This window comes from Suillus bovinus, assembly GCF_016758785.1.
Source record: "Suillus bovinus strain UH-Sbo-P2 chromosome Unknown EDB93scaffold_17, whole genome shotgun sequence".
Taxonomy (NCBI): domain Eukaryota; kingdom Fungi; phylum Basidiomycota; class Agaricomycetes; order Boletales; family Suillaceae; genus Suillus; species Suillus bovinus.
The window spans coordinates 329,781-347,446 of NW_024542073.1; the positions used below are offsets into that span (position 1 = coordinate 329,781).

General features: G+C 47.2%; 6 protein-coding genes and 1 non-coding gene across 7 annotated transcripts; 5 read left to right on the forward strand and 2 right to left on the reverse strand.

Annotated features, from left to right (window-relative positions):
* Positions 1-661: 661 nt before the first annotated feature.
* EDB93DRAFT_1239867 (uncharacterized protein) lies at positions 662-2,076 on the forward strand (the record flags this gene model as incomplete). Its single annotated transcript, XM_041451689.1, has 7 exons — positions 662-828; positions 945-1,116; positions 1,228-1,325; positions 1,379-1,409; positions 1,477-1,547; positions 1,621-1,731; positions 1,791-2,076. The coding sequence occupies 7 exons, from the start codon at positions 662-664 to the stop codon at positions 2,074-2,076; spliced, it is 936 nt and encodes a 311-aa protein (XP_041309222.1).
* An 849-nt stretch (positions 2,077-2,925) lies between these two features.
* On the forward strand, positions 2,926-6,975 carry EDB93DRAFT_1272477 (NADH-dependent glutamate dehydrogenase; the record flags this gene model as incomplete). Its single annotated transcript, XM_041454351.1, has 18 exons — positions 2,926-3,045; positions 3,103-3,383; positions 3,439-3,804; positions 3,854-4,101; positions 4,149-4,336; positions 4,385-4,452; positions 4,500-4,631; positions 4,680-4,883; positions 4,936-5,052; positions 5,103-5,145; positions 5,196-5,295; positions 5,345-5,572; positions 5,628-5,645; positions 5,700-5,897; positions 5,948-6,035; positions 6,085-6,251; positions 6,301-6,728; positions 6,782-6,975. Coding segments are annotated over 18 exons (3,066 nt in total), but the record flags the coding sequence as incomplete, so codon positions are not given.
* A 92-nt stretch (positions 6,976-7,067) lies between these two features.
* Positions 7,068-7,907, forward strand: EDB93DRAFT_1239869 (flavoprotein; the record flags this gene model as incomplete). Its single annotated transcript, XM_041451690.1, has 5 exons — positions 7,068-7,190; positions 7,252-7,329; positions 7,417-7,545; positions 7,598-7,769; positions 7,825-7,907. The coding sequence occupies 5 exons, from the start codon at positions 7,068-7,070 to the stop codon at positions 7,905-7,907; spliced, it is 585 nt and encodes a 194-aa protein (XP_041309224.1).
* Positions 7,908-8,283: 376 nt separating this feature from the next.
* EDB93DRAFT_1272487 (terpenoid cyclases/protein prenyltransferase alpha-alpha toroid) lies at positions 8,284-10,204 on the forward strand (the record flags this gene model as incomplete). The annotated part of the gene is made up of 9 exons (XM_041454352.1): positions 8,284-8,797; positions 8,852-8,967; positions 9,020-9,075; positions 9,127-9,275; positions 9,330-9,462; positions 9,517-9,562; positions 9,618-9,799; positions 9,858-9,963; positions 9,996-10,204. The coding sequence occupies exons 1-9, from the start codon at positions 8,691-8,693 to the stop codon at positions 10,202-10,204; spliced, it is 1,104 nt and encodes a 367-aa protein (XP_041309225.1). The 5' UTR covers positions 8,284-8,690.
* Positions 10,205-10,492: 288 nt separating this feature from the next.
* Positions 10,493-11,591, reverse strand: EDB93DRAFT_1327484 (uncharacterized protein; the record flags this gene model as incomplete). The annotated part of the gene is made up of 3 exons (XM_041455088.1): positions 11,049-11,591; positions 10,655-10,996; positions 10,493-10,597 (listed from the first exon to the last, which is right to left on the reverse strand). Exons 1-3 carry the CDS (start codon positions 11,565-11,567, stop codon positions 10,493-10,495), a joined length of 966 nt encoding a protein of 321 aa, XP_041309226.1. The 5' UTR covers positions 11,568-11,591.
* Positions 11,592-12,250: 659 nt separating this feature from the next.
* Positions 12,251-12,333, forward strand: EDB93DRAFT_t52. The gene has a single exon. It is a non-coding gene; the product is annotated as a tRNA-Asp (tRNA).
* A 256-nt stretch (positions 12,334-12,589) lies between these two features.
* On the reverse strand, positions 12,590-16,581 carry EDB93DRAFT_1272493 (NADH-dependent glutamate dehydrogenase; the record flags this gene model as incomplete). Its single annotated transcript, XM_041454353.1, has 17 exons — positions 12,590-12,695; positions 12,747-13,174; positions 13,225-13,391; positions 13,441-13,528; positions 13,578-13,793; positions 13,842-14,069; positions 14,120-14,219; positions 14,269-14,311; positions 14,362-14,478; positions 14,534-14,737; positions 14,784-14,915; positions 14,967-15,034; positions 15,082-15,269; positions 15,317-15,564; positions 15,616-15,981; positions 16,036-16,316; positions 16,378-16,581. 17 exons carry the CDS (start codon positions 16,579-16,581, stop codon positions 12,627-12,629), a joined length of 3,147 nt encoding a protein of 1,048 aa, XP_041309227.1. The 3' UTR covers positions 12,590-12,626.
* Between the last annotated feature and the right edge of the window lie 1,085 nt (positions 16,582-17,666).

Sequence of the window (17,666 nt, forward strand, 5' to 3'; positions counted from 1 at the left end):
ACATAATAGTTAACCACATCCCCATGAATCGTGTTCAGGCCTCGTCACGATGGAAATTATTTGATAAGGCTTCAATTCCTTTGCTTGTTCTGTGCGCAGTAGTATGCAATTTTGGAAGTCGATTCCGATTGAGAAAGCAGTACAGCTTGTAGGCAGTATTTTTATTATAACCGTCTTTTGGTATGTACACACCCAGAATGAAATACAGTTGGTGGACTAATTTGGTGGGTATGGTCTAGGCTTCATGCACCGCTTCATTTTTGATGAACTTCCCCTCAGGAGACACCTCCCTGAGATTTTATTTATTTTATTTACATAATTTAATTTCTCATGAACGACCACACAAGTTTAGTTCGACTGCCAGGCTATTCGGGTCCCTCTTGGAGCTCAGGCTTCTTGTGCTATATAAACATCCTAAACTAAACATTTGTATGAGTCCTACTTATTTCTTTTGACTGCTCGACAAAACAAACGCTCACGAGTCCAGCGAATCCACCAGAGCCATTTAATTGTATTTTTGTGGGTCATATTTACTCCTGCACTATGCACGACAGTTGCTGACAATGCATGTCATATGTTCAACTATTTTTCTCTCATAATAACAACCAATCAATCCTCACTTATTTCTCAGAAATCGCATCGACCGCTAGACCCGACAGACATGCCTCTTGATCGTGGTCCCTCACCTTTTGCCCTCTGCCATAGACGTTTCGAAGCCATGTCACCCCTGGATAGCGAAGTTCACCCAGTCTTCCATGCTGGTAGAGTAGCAGTTATCACTGGCGCTGCGAGCGGTATTGGTAAAGCTGCTGCTGTCGAATTGGCAAAGTACGTGGGCGCCGTCGCTCTTGACCCCGCGAGCGAGATACTCACGAATGTGATATGTCTGCGCTGACGGTGTTGACTGTTGCATTCGGTGCTTTGGTGATTTGTGCCCCACCCAGGCTCGGTCTGAAAATTGCAATGGCGGATATCAAGGAAGATGTCTTGGCCTTTGCTGCCAAGGACATTATTTCCATTGTTGGAGAGGCTAACGTACTTGTCATTCCGACGGATGTGTCGAACATCGACGACGTCGTGCGTTTACGCGACAAGGTCTATGAGGCATGGGGTGAGGTGAGCAAATCATGCCTTGCACACAGAACAAGTGGTTACCACCACAATTCATGCCATCTCATCTCATCTCATCCTATTGGGCCAATATTCTGATCTGATCATTGCTTGCAGGTCGCGGTTCTCCTCAACAACGCCGCAGTAGGTCCCGACAGCAAATCTTGGAAGATGCTAGACAACTGGAAGAAGACGTTCGACGTTAATCTTTTCGGGTTCGTCATTTATTCGATAAGAGCGTAAGCATAGTCTGACTTACAGCGGGTAGTGTGGTCAATGTGCAGCAGACCTTCGTGCCAGTTGGTGTTCTCCTCTGTGTACCGTATATCCTGACGCTGACAGTGATGTTATTGTTATTTTTGTCAGTCCATGTTGCACCAGGAGAACCAAGCTGTGATCATCAACACTGGATCCAAGCAAGGGATCACCAATCCACCGTAAGTTTGAGCAACGCGCCGCTGTTGGACAGATTACTTATCATGATATCCCATTCGTGATACTGCGTGGTAGTGGCAACCCAGCATACAACGCTGCAAAGGCCGCAGTGAAAAGCCTGACGGAAGCGCTCGCACACGAGCTTCGCGAAAGCCCGGCGTGCAACCTTACCGCACATCTCTTCATGTGAGCTTTTTCGGATTCTTTTAGATGTATCCCCATCAGGCTTACTTTGGTTTTCACAGCCCTGGATGGACCTTCACAGGTTTGACCGCTCGCAACGGTGGCGATAAACCTGCGGGCGCCTGGACGGCTGAGGAAACAGTTCTCTTCATGCTCGACCATGTTCGTGCTGGCGATTTTTACATCCTCTGCCCTGACAACGAGTCCCATCACCAACTTGATCAATTACGCGTCATGTGGGCCGCAGCGGATGTTGTCGAGGGCAGGCCTGCGCTGAGTCGTTGGCACAAGGACTGGAAGCCCCTTTTCGAAGAGTACGTGCGTGATGGGTTGGCTAACATGGAGTGAAGAGAGGCGCGATGTTCGGGAGGAATGTGGAAGCAAAAGACGTGTTCAAAATGCTGTTGTTATCATCACTATTGTTTGCACTATGTATAAACGCTGTTGCTATATGTAAGTAAATGATATCGACATTCCGTTTGAGTTCACTTGTTTGGCGGCAGATTGCGGTCGATCACCTTACTTGTCCACATGACTTGTAGGTCTTACTTGGAATCAGCATCTGCTCTTCGATTGTAGAACTTATCGATCGCAGTCATATCCTATGTCGCTGTTGCTTCACATTCGCCATTTGAGACCGAAAAGGTCCACCTCCGCAGCGCGCACTCAACATTATCCCATCAGGGATACGAATGTAAGTTTGCTAGCCGAGTTCACTTCATCGTCTGAAACGCAGATCACATCTGCCTGAAAGTAGCGCTTGCCACGCGTTGTACCGCGGGTAAAGTGGCATCCAATTCTCAAGCAATGGCACTTCCCGAGTATGAATCTATTCACCGCATTTGAATGGTGATGCAATTGAAGCCGCAATGCCACCTCAAACTGTGACGAAGACGAATCTGCAAACTTAACTTGTACGAATTTGAGACAGTACTGTCGTGGCAGAATGGTTCCGCCGATGCAAATGACGGTGGATGGTTGAAAAGCCAAAACGCCCAAAATTCTACACACGGGCCGTATAAATACGGTGTTTCACCCTCATCGTCCATCGATTTATCTTTGTAACAACTGGGCAGGACCTTCCTATAGATCATAGACCTTTGATCACTGCTAAACGACGTGCTCGACGCCGTCCTGCTCGCCCTAATTCAGGCATCCACCGTAACCCCCAACATGCCTCTCCTCAATGGACATGACTCCAGTGCATCCACCGAGGAATCTCTGCAACGCGTCAGGAACCTGCCTGGCTATACTACGCCTATATTCAGTGGCAAAGATGAACAACGCGCCAAGGTGAAAGTAGATGTCACTGCTAAGGTGCTGTGATCTGTATCAATCCTCATTGCGCATCGCGTCATCTTAACATAATGATAGGGATTTATCCCTCGCGAGCTAGTCCAGAATGAGGTCAACTGGTTCTACTCTCAACTCGGCATTGATGACACCTACTTTCAAAACGAATCGCCCTCTGTAATATCGGATCACATCATTGCGCTCTTTGGTGCCAAGATTCTTGCATTCACGAAGCACGACTTCAGTAAGCTCGTCATCGACCTCGAGAAGATCGACGAGAATGGAAATGGAGCAACTTTCATTCACACCAGCATGCCGGGCATGACCGCTACGGAGGGCCCGGGTGCCACTTGCGAATCGAGGTGTGTTTACACTTGATAGCTCTCAATCATTTTATTAACACTGTTTACGATGCAGAATCGATTCTTTATTCCTTGACAAATCAACCCCGTCGGAATGTTACCGCCTTGAAACTTACCGATCAACTGGATCCATTTCAGCAACAGAAGCTAAACAGTTGCGCTGTTACTTCATTACCAAATGCAACTTTCCTTCCCCACCCCCGCCCATAAATGGGGCGGACGGACGTACCGAGATCCGCACTGTCTCGGACATTGCTTTCCTTGAGAGAGCGAGCCCGCATACTCTTCGGGTGTACCAGAAGATCATGTGGCAAGTCGAGAGCCGCTATGGTCCAGTAATGGAAGTATTTGAAGTTGAAGGCACTCGTGAGAGACGTCTTGTCATCGGATACAGGATGGGTGGCACTTCTCGATTCTTCAGGTGGGTTGACCAGCATATGTAACAGCACGGTGGTTACACCCATTTCCAGCGCTCTCTCGCACCTCTATCACTTTTACCAGCTGTACTCGGCCCGAAAGTATGTAGAGCAGTTCTCTAATGGGATCACGATCATCTCTCTATACCTGAATCCGATACCTAACTCAACCGGCGCACCGATTGAGCACTCCATATTCCAGGTGATGAAAGAGGCATCACTTCTGTACTGCCTCCCCGATAATCCCTTTTTTCGTGATTCCGTCCACTCTGGACATGCTGTGCAAGAGGCGACCTATGCCTGTATGTCCGACATTTGTTTAGACATGACCGAGTTGATTGTTCATTAGATTGCGGTTGGGTTTTTGCTCAACACTTCTGCAACCGCCTGGGTCCTGCATACCACCACCTCAGGAATATCTTGGACGAATCAAACCCCTTGCACGCTGAGGTACTCAATGATATCAAGAGACGCTTTAGAGAAGAAACTTTCACGCGCGACAGCATTGCTCAGGTTATCCACTCATATTCGGAAATTGTACGTTGTCAGTTTCGCTCGGTTTCCTATATGAATATTCTTTAACAGATTCGCCTCCTGTACGTTAACTTCGCCATGGTACATTATCCGACTGCGGACCAGACATCACGGTTGCGGTGAGTATGATAATCTGCGTTGAGCGGCTTTGACGAGCAACACCCAGTCCTACTCTCTCCTACCAGCGTCTTCACATGACGCAGCCCCTGTCCGACTCTGAATTGCATGATAAAATCAGACGTGCAGTCTCGAACAAGCAAGATCTACAAGTTCTCGAGAGCTTTCTCATTTTCAACAAGTGAATTCAAAAAGAGATTGTTTAACTGGGAGCTGACCTTGCTCCAAGGCACGTCCTGAAGACGAATTTCTATCAACCGACCAAGGTCGCATTGTCGTTCCGTCTCGCCCCCAATTTTTTGCCTCCGAGTGAGTATCCAACACCGCTTTTTGGAATGTTCCTCGTCATTGGGAACGAATTTCGTGGCTTTCATATTCGCTTCAGAGATGTTGCCCGTGGCGGTATTCGTATAGTCATGTCGAGAAACGAGGAGTAGGTCCACCTCTTTTGAAAGGGGATTCTACGACTGAGCACCGGGCGATAGTACCTATATGATCAATAAGAGGACGCTGTTCGATGAGAACTACGGATTAGCTGCCACCCAATCTTTGAAGAACAAGGACATTCCAGAAGGAGGCGCCAAGGGTACTATTTTACCTTCGTGCGTGATTTTTTGTGCTCTCTTGGGTGCTATTTTACTCGTCACCCCAGTGTTGGAGCACCGCCTAGACGCTGCTTCGAGAAGTATATTGATGTAAGCATGTATTGCACATCAGCTGATAAGTGTATTGATTGTGATTCCAGGCTATCATCGATCTTCTCATCCCTAGTCATAGCTCAGGGATCAAGGAACGCCATGTTGACTTGTATGGCAAAGAAGAGTTGTTGTTTTTTGGGCCTGATGGTAAGATCTGTTTACAATGACTCGTTGAGATGTCCAACATTTCGTGTAGAGGGGACAGCAGACATGATGGATTGGGCGGCATTGCATGCTCGTGATCGTGGTGCTGAGACATGGTGGAAGACGTTCACCACTGGCAAGAGTGCTGAGCTTCTGGGCGGTGTTCCCCATGATACATATGGAATGACGTCGTTATCTATTCGTCAATATGTTCTCGGGATTTATAGGCAGTATGCACTGAGGGAGTCTGACATTACAAAAGTGCAGACTGGCGGTCCTGGTGCGTTGCCTTTTCACTTTTTGTGGTTTCTTGTCCTTGATGCGAGATTTTACAGATGGAGATCTTGGTTCAAGTAAGTTGTGATCTGCAATGTGCTCATGAAGTGTGCTGATCAAACACCCTGTAGATGAGATACTCTTGAGTTCTGACAAAACAGTTGCTGTCATTGACGGCAGCGGTGTTCTTGCCGACCCTGCAGGTATTAACCGTAAGGAGCTCATTCGCCTTGCAAAACTACGGCTACCCGTGTCTCACTTCGATAAGACCAATTTGAGCAAGGATGGGTACCTCGTCAAGATTGAGGACCAAGATGTCAAGCTACCATGTCCGTTTGGCTTTCCTAAATTTCGAGATTATCTTACATACCGTGCTTAGCCGGAGAAGTCATTCTTGACGGCAACGATTTCAGGAACGGCGCTCACTTCCGGTTCAAGGCAGATCTTTTTGTGCCTTGCGGTGGACGGTATGTCTGCGTCACCGCCTGCAGCAAACACTAGCTGACAATCACCTAGTCCTGAAGCTGTGAACGTATCTAATGTTGCTGGTTTAACGGATACAGAAGGCAAACCTCACTTCAAGTACATCGTCGAGGGTGCAAACTTGTTCTTCACCCAGCAGGCACGGTTACACTTGGAGAAACGGAGGGTTGTCATGTTCAAGGACTCCAGTGCGAACAAGGGTGAGATTATCTTGCTATCACTTGTTTGACGGTGTTGAATCTGCTTCAGGCGGTGTGACCAGCTCCTCGCTCGAAGTGTTAGCAGGTCTCGCTCTCACGACACAGGAATACCTCGACCTCATGATCTTCAAGGACGGCAAGCCATCAGACTTCTATCAAAACTACGTTAAAGACATTCAAGCAAAGATTGTTGAGAATGCCGCCGCAGAGTTCTACTGTATTTGGCAAGAGCACGCCCGCCTTCAAGGTGCCAAACCTCGGACGGTGATTTCGGACGAGCTCTCCATCATGCTCAACGAATTGCACACTAAGCTCGAGAATTCTGACTTGTTCGAGGATATTGCGAGCCGCAAAGGTGTAATGAGACGCGCTATACCTACTACCCTGGTACAGCAGGTTGGTCTCGATACCCTGCTGGAGAGGCTCCCCGAGCCATACCAGCGCGCTTTGTTCTCGAGCTGGGTTTCTTCGCATTTTGTGAGTTGAAACCACTTTCCATTTTACATGAGTAACATCCTCACCTCTCACAGATCTATAGATACGGCGTTAACAGTTCCACTATAGACTTTTTTCATTTTGCTCGGGATCTTTCACGGGAATGATTGATTGGGGGTTGGGGCAGGCCAGTCTTAATATTGGTGTAGCGACTTGCCTGGTAGTATTGTCATTGTAGAGGATGAATAAACGAGCTCTCGGGCTCAGCGATGCCTGCTCCAACTTGAAATTATGGCTGAGATTAAAAGTAACCTAGGCATGTCGTGGGAAATTGTTTGTACTACCGTCAAGTACTTTCTAGCAAACTTTCTAATTGCACCAATGGTAAAAAGTCAGTTCATTGCCGAAAAGGAGCGCCTCCTAGATCACCATCGTGTGTTGCTGATAACAACTGGCAGCGTTGCATCTATCAAGGCTCCTCTCATTGTTGCGGAGCTTCTTCAAGTCGGTCCCTCTTGATAAATTCCTACTGCTGCCAGTGCTCACACTGCACGTGAAAATGTAGTACCGGAATGTCAAAGTGGAGGTGGTTGCAACGAAAGAGTCACTTGCATTTTACGACCGTGCGGATGTGGTCAAAGCGGTGGACGCGTGTGGACGGATGAGGACGAGTGGTCAGTAAGTACACAAGGTTGCAAGACAAATTTTTGCGTCTCAATGTCCGTGACAGGGATCATACAAGATCGGAGATCCAATCCTGCATATCGAGCTGAGGAGATGGGCTGACATAGTCCTTGTAGCTCCTTGCTCGGCAAATACGCTCTCAAAAATCGCACACGGACTCTGCGACAATCTCGCAGTATGTTCTATCACATGTTCATATCTCACCTGGTGATAATATTATGTATCAGACCTCTCTGCTTCGTGCGCTGGCACCCACGACGCCGACTTACATATTCCCCGCAATGAACACGCTCATGTACGAACATCCGCTCACAGCAGAGCATGTACGCGTCGTCCGGGACGTTGTGCGGTACCAAATTGTTGGGCCAATTGGGAAGAATCTCGCATGTGGGGATGTCGGTATGTTACTTTCACATTTTCTTTCCTTGTAGATTAACTTGGATCTTTCTCGAAGGCCTGGGTGCCATGACAGAATGGTTCGATGTTGTGAAGATAGTGGTGAATCAAATGAAACTCACTCGCAAAGACGACAAATGATAGTAATGGGCCTGTGTGAGCTGACTACTGCAGAGTATTTTGAATTCAAATCGTCTCATCTTAGCCTAATAATCTAGTACAGTTTTTTCTGCCCTCGCGTGTTAGCTTGTGTGTATGATGTTTTCGTGAGCCAGAAGGTGAGTATTCTGTGAAGCATTCGGGCCGTGTCCATATAGTTCGCAGGCCTTCGCTGATGCCCATCAGATCTTTGTCGGGATTTTACAACACGTGGTTACCCTTACAAGATCTTACATGTGAGTGAATCGAAGAGTACTCGCATTACATCGGTTGTTACTAATGGCAACAAGATATCGAAAGTGGCAGCACGCTCTTCGGATACATTGATAGGTCTTATGTGAGAGTGAATCAAGATTTCCAAATCTCGGAAGTCTCAATCTGCTGCAGGGGGCTGCGCACCAACCCATTTATGAGGCAGGGCTGATCATGTCTAGCTCGAATACGTCATCATGATTGTTTGATTTCTCGAATGGCTCTAGTAGATCTTATATGAGATTAGACCGAGTATAGCAACAATCCGAGTCTCCTCCATAGTTCATCTCAGAGGCTGCAAGAGTTTAACGATACTTGGGCAACCTTGCATGCGAGCATCAAGTTGTTGCGGCCCGCCCAGGGACGGTTTTCCTGATCCGACGCCTACAATCATCGCTTTTGAATGCGCACAAGAGTCAGCAAACCCTATACATGCTGACTCCCACCACATCCTCTCATCCATTTCTGTTGATTTGAGGGAGACTCTTTTGTGGGAAAATCCGAGTCACCAAGATGCTGCCAACAAGTTTGCCACCGCTGAACAAAGGTGGTCATGCAACACACTCCAAAAGATGCTTGTCCGGCTTGCCAGCTTGCCAAGTGGATATCGATCCGGCCAAGTACTTTATTCGATGCTGATCTCAACGGCAGCTATTCTAACACGATTATCACAGGCTTGCCCTATCCTTTTACTGCCTAGGCTCCCTGGATGTTTCAGGTGAACTCGAGAAGAAGACTAAAGATTGGGAAAGAGAACAATGGAGGGAATGGATATGGAATCAACAGACTAGTGAGCCAATTTTGAGATTCAAATGTGTTAGAAAATTGAGTATAGTCACCAGGCGGACATTATGGAACCGGCTTCCGAGCAAGCACTTATATGACTGCAAAACACTTGGTCAGAATTAGTCTTCGTTATATATTGACATAATTGATTTCCAGTCTGAAGACAGAAGAACAATCGGGCTATGATAACCCCCAGATTATCATGACTTATACAGCCCTTCTCTCGCTGGCCATATTGCGTGACAACTTTTCACGTCTTGACAGAAAGGGCCTCTTGAAGTTCCTCAGATCCTGTCAAAACGTTGATGGAAGGTAGGCCCCTACATCATGTCAGGCACTTTTCAAGGTACAGACCAAGAATCCTAGTTTTTCTTCTGAGCCTTTAGGAGGTGACTCTGATCTACGCACGACGTTCTGTGCTTTCGCCATAAGCACCATGCTTGACGATTGGTCAGGTATGGATGTAGCAAGTGCTCTGCAATTCATCTGTTCGTGCCGAGTAAGTTTTCGAGGACTTTATATCAGGGGCTGTTCTAACATTCTGTTCTCTAAGACATATGAAGGAGGCTATGGGCAATCACCGTTTGGGGAGGCTCTAGGTAGCACGCCATGCTTTAGGATACGATAAAAGCTCACCTTACCTTCCCTCCTAAGGTGGCACTACGTATTGTGCACTGGCAGCACTCCGATTAGCTACTATACAACTAGATCCTCTTGATCGAGATAAAACCATTCGGTGGCTTGTACAAAACCAAGCATCTAATGGCGGATTTCGTGGAAGGACTAACAAGCAAGCCGATGCATGCTATTGTTTTTGGTGCGGCGCATCGCTGCATGTAAGTTCGTAGTGTCTTATCACGTCGGTGGAAATTAAACCATTTCCCTCTGCACCAGATGTTAGATGCAGGCGATTTGATTGACAAAGTAGAAATGGCATCCTTTATAGCTTCCTGCCAATTCAAGTACGGCGGGATTGCAAAGATTCCAGGCGAGCACCCTGGTACGTCATTTTCAGATGCTTTGATTTTGCAGCAAACACCGTCCTAGATCCCTATCACACATACCTCTCACTGGCAGCGGTGGCGTTACTACCGTCCAATTTATCAGGAGGAGAATTATGGGCACTTCATCCTCTAGATCCTCTATTGAACGCAACATACCAGACGTCCTCGTGGGCTAGAGCTCATATTCCAGCACCTAAAGTTGACGATGACGATGCTTTGGGTGATGCAGGCATATAAACGCACGCTAAATTATATCGAAGAAATAGACAACTGATCTGGATAAGCAACCAATCATAACAAGAAATGTGTATCGTTAGAAAAAGCAGACCCTCTCCTTGACTTTATCTCATTGTCTATCAAGTGGGTCTCTTGTTCACGCTACAAGTGTGGCATTGAATCCATCCACGGTGTATGCTACGCCACCCAAACCCTAGTGCAAACAGACTTTCCTTATAATCAAACCTGGCATTCTTCATAAAGCATATGTTTTTATTTACAGAGACACTTAGCTACGACGTGCATAGACTACATATTAAGGCCAGACGATCCCCAAATGGATTTCACCGCAGGCGAACGGTACTCTGACCGCCGCGCGTGCCATCCATTGATCAGCGCGATGATATCATCAGCCTGTGTAGTGAATAATGAGCTGTAATTCTATAAAAGCTATCCAACAATATCACACACCTCTATCGCCTTACGGATAATTTTTTCTCGTCCAGTCAGGCTTGAATTGTCTGGAAGTTTTGAGGTACGGTCCATAAAATGCCTGATGAATTCCTGGCGGCGTTCATGACTATCGGCTGTTTGCCATAACGTCGGTCCGGCGCGTTTAACCATGGATTGAACAACGCGTACGTGTTGCACGCTAACCATTTCGTACAACAGAATTCCCAGACACTCGTGCATAATCGATGCGTCGATGAGGCTAAATGAGAACAAGTCTGCGATGAAACAAGAAATCTCCAACGCGACATTCCACCGTTTGGTTTCGAGTTTTTTCCTTTGGGAAATGACATCCGGATTATCCTGTGTGTGTGACAGTGAATACTCGTTAGGAGGACTCTGCAATACAACGCACAAGAGAACACCAGAACGAATTAAAGTGTTCCAAGACGGCCTTTTGCAAGTGGGCCACGAAGCAGCTGGAGACCCACTCGGAGTGATGAATCTTAAAGTTATCGCGCACGTCTCGCGCAAAGAGCGCTGCCTCCGGTCCAAAATCTACGATATTCGCTTTTGCTAAAATTTCCCAGCAGAAAAGTTGAGCGAGGTCGCGTAATTTCTCAGATGACCACGGTCCAAACTGTACCAAGAGAGGTGGCAGAGAGGGATTGGATGCCAGCATGCCAGAATCGAGGATGTGCAACCACGCCTCCGGTGTGTAAGCAGGTGGAGGAAAGTAGCCATGCTCTACAAAGCGACTAGGAATAAATGTCGTGGCGTTCGGGTTGAGGTCGAATGTCACGGATTGGGCCAATATCGTGTTGCTGCTGCAGGGGGAAACATCCAAGGATCGATTGAGCGTGCCCGCGCTCGATTGCCGGGAGAAAGCTGCATACGGACTCTTGCCGCCTCCGATCGGTAGTTTAGTTGCCATAGCTAGAAGATGAGGGGATAAATGAATAGAAAGGTTGAGTGGATATGTTGGTTTTCGATGAGAAATCCGATTTCAATTTATAAGATAGGCAAAGACCACGGCCATGTGGTTGACTTCCGCTGAACAATGATCGTCAAAGCGTAGTACAATGCGATTGACATCTACAGCTGGTACGAAGATGCCGATGGGCACACTGGTCCAAATTAATTTTAGGACCTTTTGTGTGCAGCCAAGGCCATACCGCCGCTGACACATTGTCATAGCATTCGAGTTAATACATGAGGATAGAAATTGTAGTACTTACTTCTAGAATTCCGGCTGATCACAGTGATGTTGTTAATCGAGAAGCATAAAACAGGTTGCGGTATCATCATGGTACTTACTTGCAGTGTAGTGTCCACAGTAACAATACTTTTTGGACTACTGGTCGACATCGTGATGTGACCAATGAAAATCTAAGGACCAAGCATCAGTGCGGATATGCCACGCGACCGAGAAGATTCAAATTTCAAGCAGCATGGGTGGGCCTCTGCTTTGGCTTTTATAAGAGGCAAAAAACCACTCACTCAATAGTCCTGGTCTCTACACGAGACTTTTCGTCGGTGGCACAAGAATAAGTAGTGGCAAAGCAACATTAGTCTCATGCGAAGAGGATTAGAGGTAAAATTTTCACCTTCCAAACATCTCTGGTAGTATATCGGATAGTACACCCGCCTGTCACAGCTGCTGCGCGCGGGAGAGCGGGGTTCGACTCCCCGCCAGAGAGTTTTTTGCACTGATTGAGTTTCGTAGTGTCATATTATACTGAACTTGTAAAATTTTCTGTGAGCTGGTTTCATGCAAACAATGATTCATATTTTAGGAGATGGAGAGCCTACGTGGCAGTACAGGTTTACAAAGTCTTGTCACATTTAGTACATTATTATAATCCAATCGTATTGAAAACGCTATGGCTAGGCAGGGCAAAGAGCTCTTATTGGTCCTGATATGATGGCAATATTACTGGCCGTTCTTATGTACAGTACGTAGTGATCCCAAAGTCAAGTCCCGAAACAAATATTACCGGGCCAGATCCCGGGCAAAATGGAAAAAGTCTACACTGGAGCTGTTGACGCCGTATTTGTAAATCTGCAAGATGATGAGCAGGCAGCAGGAAAAGGAGATACGGTTGAAACTCACGTAATGCGAAGCAACCCAGCTCGAGAATAGAGCGCGTTGATATGTTTCGGGAAGCCTCTCCAACAGGGCGTCAAGACCGACCTGCTCCACCAGGGTGTTGGGTATAGCACGTCTCATGACGCCCCTGCGACTAGGTACGTCATCAAACAAGTCAGAGAGTTCAAGCTCCGCCTGCAAGTTGTTGAGCTTGATGGACAACTCGTCCGAGATCTGCGTTCGGGGCTTGGCGCCTTGGAGGCGGGCGTGCTCGCGCCAAATACACTGGAATTCCGCTGCTGCATTCTCCGAAATTTTTGCTTGAATTTCTTTGACGTATTTTTGATAGAAATCTGAAGGCTTGCCGTCCTTGAAAATCATGAGGTCGAGATATTCTTGGGTCGTGAGCGCAAGACCAGCGAGCACTTCAAGGGAGGAACTAGTCACACCGCCTGAAGCAAGGTCAAGACCATATAGTAGATTATGCAAAAAGTAATCTCACCCTTGTTCGCACTAGAGTCCTTGAACAAGACAACCTTGCGTTTCTCCAGGTGCAATCTTGCCTGCTGAGTGAAGAACAGATTTGCACCCTCAACAATGTACTTGAAGTGGGGTTTGCCTTCTGTATCCGTCAAAGCAGCAACGTTAGATACGTTCACAGCTTCAGGACTGAATGACCGTCAGCTGATGTTTGGTGCAGGTGGTGATGCAGACATACCGTCCACCGCAAGGCACAAAAAGATCTGCCTTGAAACGGAAGTGAGCACCATTCCTGAAGTCGGTACCGTCCAGAACGATTTCGCCGGCTGATAAGAGCATGTGAGATAACAGCAAACTTTAGGAAAGCTAACGTACAGGGTAGCCTGACGTCCTGTTCCTCAACCTTGACAAGGTACCCATCCTTGCTCAACTTGGTCTTGTCAAAGTGAGTGACGGTTAGGCGATTTTTGGCGAGACGGATGAGCTCCTCCCTATTGATACCTGCAGAGTCGGCAAGGACACCACTGCCATCGATAATAGCAATGGTCTTGTCGGAACTCAAGAGTATCTCATTTGAGCCAAGATCACCATCTGCAAAGTGTCAAAGACGACTTCCAAAGAGTAAAGACGCAAACATACCAGGACCACCGGTTTGAACTTTTGTGATGTCTTTCTCCCTCAGTCCAAGCTGCTTGTAAATGCCAAGTACATATTGACGAATGGACAACGACGTCATTCCATATGTATCATGGGGAATACCACCCAAAAGTTCGGCACTCTTGCCGGTGGTAAATGATTTCCACCATGTCTCGGCACCACGATCGCGAGCGTGCAACGCTGCCCAATCCATCATGTCTGCTGTGCCCTCTTTACGAGATGTCAGTCACATCCATGGTATATCGGACATGGAATCATACCATCAGGGCCAAAGAACAGTAGCTCTGGCTTTCCATACAAGTCAACCAGGCGTTCCTTGATGCCCGGAGTTTGGCCAGGGATAAGCAAATCAATGACAGCCTAATCGAATGATTAATATCTATCCATCGATGCGTAAATGCGCACTTACATCGACATATTTCTCGAAGCAGCGTCTAGGCGGCGCTCCAAGACTGCGTGAAAGGTATATAAAAATGCAAAGATAGGAAGTGAAATCACGCACGAAGGCAAAATAGTACCCTTGGCGCCTCCTTCCGGGATGTCCTTATTTTTCAAGGATTGCGTGGCAGCTAATCCGTAGTTCTCGTCGAACAACATTCTCTGGTTGATCGAATAGTTCCTGGTTGCATAGAACTTAGCTGCAGGATTCCAAAGTTAAGGAAGGGTGCACGTACTCCTTGTTCCGCGACCTTACAATTCGAATACCACCGCGGGCAACATCTCTAAAGCGGATGTGGAAGCCACGGAATTCATTTCCGATAATGATGAACATTCCGAAAGGTTTGTTTGGATATTCAATCTCGGGCAAAAATTCAGGGGCGAGCCGGAATGACAGTGCGACCTTAGTTGGTTGATAGAAGTTCGTCTTCAAAATGTGCCTACGGAAAGTTCAGTTACCAATCAATTATTCGCTTTGAGACTCACTTGTTGAAAATGAGAAAACTCTCGAGAACTTGTAGATCTTGCTTGTTCAGGACTGTACGTCTGATTTTATCGTACAACTCAGAGTCAGACAGGGGCTGCGTGGTTTGAAGACGCTGGTAAGAGAGAGTAGGGCTGGACACGTCTCGTCAAAGCCGCTCAAGATAAATACACTAGCAGACTCACCCGAGCTGCGATGCCTCATCTGCAGCTGGATAATGTACCATGGCGAAGTTGACATAGAGGAGACGAATCTGTCCGAAAAATTAATGCGACATTCCAAGTGAAACTGGCAACGCACGATTTCCGCGTTTGCATGAATGACTTGAGCGATACTCTCCCGCGTGAAAGTCTCCTCCCTGAAACGTCTCTTGATATTATTGAGAACTTCGGCGTGTGAGGGGTTTGATTCGTCCAAGATATTTTTGAGGTGAAGGTACGCGGGACCCAGGCGATTGCAAAAGTGTTGAGCGAAAACCCAGCCACAATCTAACGAACAATTAACTCAAGTCCTGTCTCAAAAATGTTGAGCATACAAGCATAGGTCGCCTCTTGTACAGCATGTCCAGAGTTGACAGAATCAAGGAAAAAGGGGTTGTCGGGAAGACAGTAAAGCAGAGATGCTTCTTTCATCACCTGGAATATGGAGTGCTCGATCGGCGCGCCGGTTGAGTCAGGCATCGGGTTCAGGTATAGAGAGATGATTGTGATCCCATTGGAGAATTGTTCTACATACTTGCGGGCCGAGTACAGCTGATAAAAGTGATAGAGGTTCGATAGAGCGCTACAAATGAGTGTAAGGCTACCGTACTGTAATATAAATAGGTCGACATACCTAAAGAAACGGGAAGTGCCGCCCATCTTGTATCCGATGACAAGACGCCTCTCACGAGTGCCTTCAACTTCAAATACTTCCATGACAGGACCGTAGCGGCTCTCAACCTGCCAGATGATTTTCTGGTATACTTCAAGAGTATGTGGGCTCGCTTTCTCGAGGAAAGCAGTGTCCGAGACAGTGCGGATGTCGGTAAGTCCATCTGTCCGAGTTGAGGGGGGTGGTGGAGAAGGGAAGTTGCACCTGGTAATGAAGTAACAGCGCAGCTGTTGAGATGCCGTGGCCGATATAGAACCAGTGGATCGGAACGTCTCAAGACGGTAACAATTCGACGGAGTTGAGTTGTCGAGGTATAAAGAGTCGATTCTGTGTCAGGCACAAATTGGCATAGCAATTGTGATTTGCATCAGATAGACATACCTGGATTCACAAGTAGCACCAGGGCCTTCGGTAGAAGTCAGGCCCGGTAAACTGGTGTGGATGAAAGTCGCTCCGTTTCCTTTCTCGTCAATCCTCTCAAGGTCGATGACGAGCTTATTGAGGTCGTGCTTAGTGTAGGCGAGCACTTTGGCACCAAAGAGCGCGATGATGTGATCAGATATTACAGAAGGAGATTCATTTTGAAAGTAGGTGTCATCGATGCCCAGCTGAGAGTAAAACCAATTGACTTCGTTTGCAACCAGCTCGCGGGGAATGAAACCCTATGGATGTGATGCAAACATGAATACTTATCGTGACTTGGAGAGATGAAAATCGCATTACCTTGCCAGCGACATCTGCTTGCACCTTGGCGCGTTGTTCTTCCTTGCCTTTGAAGATTGGGGTAGTATAACCAGGCAGGTTCTTAACGCGCTGCAAGGATGCCTCACTACTAGCCCTCGAGCTAGTAGTAGAAAGACCGTTGGGGTAGGTCATGTTTGGGGGAACTCCTAGACTGGTATGAGGCTGGGACGGCGTCGAGGACATCGTCTAGCAGAGATTGTGACGTCTATAGAAAATCTACAGGTAAGTCGCGTGTACTTAACCAAGAATCGAACGATGCGATGAGTTGGGGAACAACAGTGATTCTAATAGTGCCAAGAAACGTTCTCGTATTTATACAGATTTACGGACCATGCTCAGTTGTTCTGTGTACGGATCTTATGCTTGTCAAAGTATAATCTGGTATAATAGTGGCAAATAAAGAAAAAAAATAAGGAACAATTCGGAAAAGGTCACTTGACCAAGGCACCCATTCCACTATTGTCGCGGCGTAGCGCAGGTGTCAACAATAGTTGTGGTGAAACTGTTTCAACGGTTCGGGTTCTTCAAGGTGCCCGATGAACGTACTAAGGTGCCCGTTGACTGAAAATTCTTCAGCGCTCGGGTTGCCTCACCGTTGTTACCGGCATCACTGACGGTCTAATAGTCTGTCTGGACGGTTGTAACTTAACTGATAGATGCATGGCAACCACTTTAAAGATGTGAGCTTCAATCGAGATCAATCAGCCAAATTATTCCGAATATTTTCAATGAGCAGACTATATCGCACATGCTTCGAGAAGCTTCCCGCGTCATATTGACTCATCGAATCGCATCATGGGGTAAGGCTCATATATCCCAATATGCTATTGCGACCGGCTGACCTGCCAGTGAACGTTTGAAGTTTGAACTCGTGCTACAGGCAACGTTACTCGTTTACGTCTCCGAAGGACCGAAACTGTATCTCTGCCACGACACAAAATGTCACGGTGCCCTTTATGTATTTACCAGCCGAGTATCGCTTGGTTTGGGGCCACCCACAGGCGGCGCTTGCGGTGTAAGCTAGCGGCTAGCGCGGACCGGTCCATTTAGTACCTTCAATCTCAACGTCACATTACATCCCCCCGAACCTAATTTTCTGATTAAACTCACGATACATCGCGTTCCGTCCAAAATCCCCCACCGATGACCCTTCATAGCATTGACGCGTTGAGAATGAGTGATGGAAGGTAATCACTCAACCAAACTTGAGCCCGAACCTGCAAGGCCTAGGTATTGACACATTCGTGGACTCGATCTCCTTCAGGAAA